Source organism: Terrapene carolina, unplaced genomic scaffold, assembly GCF_002925995.2.
Source record: "Terrapene carolina triunguis isolate 2854851 unplaced genomic scaffold, T_m_triunguis-2.0 Scaffold21019, whole genome shotgun sequence".
Lineage (NCBI taxonomy): Eukaryota > Metazoa > Chordata > Testudines > Emydidae > Terrapene > Terrapene triunguis.
This window is the reverse complement of record NW_020685370.1, coordinates 734-4607: the sequence shown is the minus strand read 5'-3', so window position 1 is coordinate 4607 and position 3874 is coordinate 734. Positions and strand designations below refer to the sequence as shown.

Genomic DNA, 3874 nt, shown 5'->3' with positions numbered 1-3874 from the left:
TGGGCAATGGGTATCATAGGCAAGGGGAGGCTGTGCCTCCCCAAACAACCTACCATGGCCCCACCCCCAGGCCAGCTTCCCTCCAGGACTGGGGGCGCGCTCCAGGGCCGGTGGGGCTGTGGCCGCGCTGCCCAGGGGCTGTGAGGGCTGAGGCACATGGGGGCTGGGGCCTCACTCCCCCCACCCCTGGCCGTCTGGCACTGGGGGGCCGTGGTGGGCGTGCTTTGGGCTCCTGTGGGGGAGGGAGAGGGAAGGGGACACATGGGGAGGGGATGGGGGTTAGCCTCCCATGGAGCTGGACGCTGGGAAAAGTGGCGGCTAAGACAGTGTCTGAGTTGGTTTGAAAGGGTGTGATTTTTTTCCAGGCAACGTCGATTTCATTGTACACACGCCAACTGATCGGGAAAATATTTCCATTGCTAATCATCCAAATGGGCAGGGAGGTGAAGGAGGAAAAAGGCTGCTGAGAACTGAAAAGTTTGATTTAAAAAAAAGATTCACTTTGTCAACCGCACAGGACAAAAATGTACAATTGTGTTCAAAGGGTCTAAAGCTTCCACTTTTTTTTGCCTGTCAGCGTCTCTCATGACATAACGATGGTCTGACCAACCCTGAATTGCTGCCCTTCGCCTGTGAGCGTTGCCCTAGAGAAAAGCTGAAAACGCTCGAAACCCACAATTGTGCAAAACTGTGAACATTTAAACAGAGCAAAATAGAAAATAGCTTAAAAATGAATGTTGCTATCCTCGGTCAGAATTATATATAAAAAACAAACAAACTTGTCTTTAGCCAAGCCTACCAAGGCGTACAGAAGAGCATAAAGGAGGTGGCGGAGTGTGTGACGCTGTGGAGCTTTATGGATATTGGGAGGCATTGTGGGAGGGGGTTTGTGGTAAGAGAAATGTCCCCTTCCCCCTCTGTCTGTCTCCAGCTCTCGCTTGCACTGGAAGCTGCCAGGTGCAGGGACATCTTTTCTTTCTGTGTTTGTACAGCACCTAGCACAATGGGGCCCGGTCTGTAACTTGGACTCCTACACGCTACGGTGACACACACAGTAATGCAGTAAAGGCCCTTTTGCGCTGCCCAGAGGCGTTTCTGTGACTAAGAACCAGGCCCCCTCTTTCCCCTGCAGATACTGGGGGGTGGTTAGTAGCCAGACACAGGGGCCCGTTGCCACTGAAAAGGCATCTGTTAAACGGTGGCCATCCAGCCCCATGAAGCCCCATGGCAAGGAGAGTTACGTGAGCGCGTGGGAGTTTAACGAGCCAGCCACCAATGACACAAAACCCAAGGACGTCGTACGGAGCGATCTTTATCCAGATTGCGCTGAACATGGAGAAGAGCTCACGCTGCACAGCTGCGATTCCCAACAGAGCCGCGGGGAGGGACCCGACGGAGGGAATTACAAGGGGATTTGGGGACCTAATTCCCTTCAGCGCCTCGGAAAACCCCATCCCAGAAACCCAGCAGCTGCCCCTCCGGCAGCCCCCGACAAAACTCCGCCTCCAACCCCCAAACTCCTCCCCCGCAGGAGTCCCCCAGCCAGGGGCTCCGTGGCCCAAAGAATTAAGGGGGCCCCGTGCCGGGTGTGACTGCTCCTGGGGGGCGCTGGAGCTACTGGGGGGCTGGTTCCCAGCCTGGGCAGCCTCCAGAGCCACCGAGCGCCGTGAGAAACAGGCCGGGAGACCCGCTGCAGTGAGATTCTCTGGCCAGGTCCCAGCCGGCTCTTTATGGGCGCGCTGAGACATCAGTGCTTCGGGGAGAGGAGCGGTCCAGGGGCTCGGAGAGATGGGAGCCCTCTGGGGACACAGGGGTTGGGATGTTGGGGGCGAGAGAAGCCCGTTTTCTCATTCCCAGGGGGACACTCCCCGTCCCCCCACCCCCTTGTCTCAAGAACAGAGTCTGAGCGGGGATCCCTGCACCCAGAAGTAAGGGAGGATCCTCTCCCCATTGAAAGAGGCTGGAGGGAGGGAGAACAACAGGGACTTCCAATCAGCATCCAAAAATGTCACCTCCCCCGCTTCGTAATCTAGAGAAACCCCGATCCTCTTTATGGTATCCCACGAGATCAAACGGGTGGCAGGGGAGGAGAGAGTATCGTACACCTTACAATGCGCCTTACTCCCGTGTATCCCCATAGCCCAGATCCCCTCCTCGGGGCTAGGGCTGATCCGTCCCTTCCTCCTCACCGACTCTCTGGCCACCCCCACAGCCCAGTACTTTCCATTCCCCACCTCCACCTCCCAGTAATGTCGTCCCGAGGTGAACCCCTCGGAGCCCAGCACGCAGTGACGTGCGTCGAATCTCTCCGGCATGTCAGGCAGGTCCTGCAACGCGTCTGCGCGTCTCACGCTTTTCCCATCCTCAGACACGACGAGGATGGGATGGGCCGTGGCTGGATCCAGAGTCACGTTCGCTGGGGGGAGAGAAAAGCAGAGCGTTAGGGGCAGAGCCCAGCCCTGGGGGAGGCTGGGACCGTTCCTCACACTCCCCAGCAGCCCTGTTCTGGCTGGGACTCTCCTGGATCCCGGGGGGCTCCCGGGCACCTCACTGATCCCTCTGTCTCACACCCAGACACAGAAGGGTAGAGACATGGAGGAAAGAGACTGAATCTGCAGGTAGGGGAGCCGAGAAGGAGGCTGGACACTGATTTAACCCCCCTAGGGATCCCCCTCCCCCAGCTGGTCCTTCCTTCCTTGTCCTGGGAGAAGAGGGGAAGAGAGGGCACTGGGGAGGAGCTGCTCCAGACCAGAGAGTAAGGTCAATATCCTGTGAGGTAGCCCCTCGCCCAGCCCGAGAGAAGGGAGCCGCATGAAGGGAAAGGTCAGAAAGACCCCAGCCCAAGAGGAAGGGAGGATGCTGGAGAAGAACCCTCACTCCACTCCTTCCTCTTGATTTAATACACAACAGGCCCGGGAAAGCCTCCCAGAACCCCAGGGCAGAGTTAAGGGTGTCTGGATACTGGAGAGTGAAAACATTTCTGTTCCTCGTCGTGAGCATGCACCGAGCAACGAGGCCGGTGTCAGGACTGTTTGTCTGACGTCGGCTTGGGATCTCCTCAAGGCAGGATGTGTTTATTGTTAGCCGGGGTGTGTTTGACTTGTTACTTTATTGACACGTTCAGGAAGATGTTCCCGTGAGAATTTGCTCCTAATTATCAAGAAAATCTCCACCAGGAATCTCACCCTCTCTGTGTGATCGGACTGGTTCCCCCTGTTTTTACTCCAATTCAGATGGCAAAGTGTCCGCGAGGGAGGAGGATAAAAAAAGACGAGATTTCATGCTGTCGTGTCTGTAACCAGATCCCCACCCTGAACTGACTTATCGTCACGACAAATCCCGAAGGGAAGTGGTCGCCTTGCAGATTAAACTCCATCCACATCAATCCCTAGCTAAATCTTTAACGTGGCCCAGCCGGAGAGTCACCGTACGTCCATCCGTGGTCATCTGATCACACCAGGTTAGTATCCAGGCTTGTTGGTCAGCCTGAGATAGAATTTGGGGTTTGGCTTTTCGATACTCTTATCTCTTATACTAAGGAGGTCGAGGTCAAGCAACCAGTCAGGAGGGGGGCAAAGGGGGTTGGAGTGGGAGGCGTAAGAAACACTACAAGCCACAAAGAAAAGCCTGGCCTTGGCCAGACACAACCTCACTCCTTACCCCTCCCATGGGGTACAAAAGAGGTGGAATGAAGACCCCAGACTCACGACCACCCAAAATGGAACATGACCCTAAGTTGTAAGGGGTGAGAGTAGGGGCGTGCAGTGCAGGTATATTTGGGCCTGCTAAGGAGGAGGAGGTGGGATAGGGACATAGACAAAGGCTCTGCGGCGTCCCAGAGCTGGGAAGAGGGATAGGGGTAAACGCTCTGCGG

The 3874-nt window shown here is 56.2% G+C and overlaps 1 protein-coding gene across 1 annotated transcript in view; it reads right to left on the bottom strand.

Moving 5' to 3' along the window:
• Positions 1–1296: 1296 nt before the first annotated feature.
• The window catches only part of LOC113408638 (thaicobrin-like), a 3203-nt gene continuing 625 nt past the window's right edge, over positions 1297–3874 (bottom strand). The window contains exon 2 of the mRNA XM_026661992.2: positions 1297–2416. Within this exon, the coding sequence (XP_026517777.1) occupies positions 1890–2416 (527 nt within the window). The 3' untranslated portion in view covers positions 1297–1889. The remainder of the gene's footprint in view (positions 2417–3874) is intronic.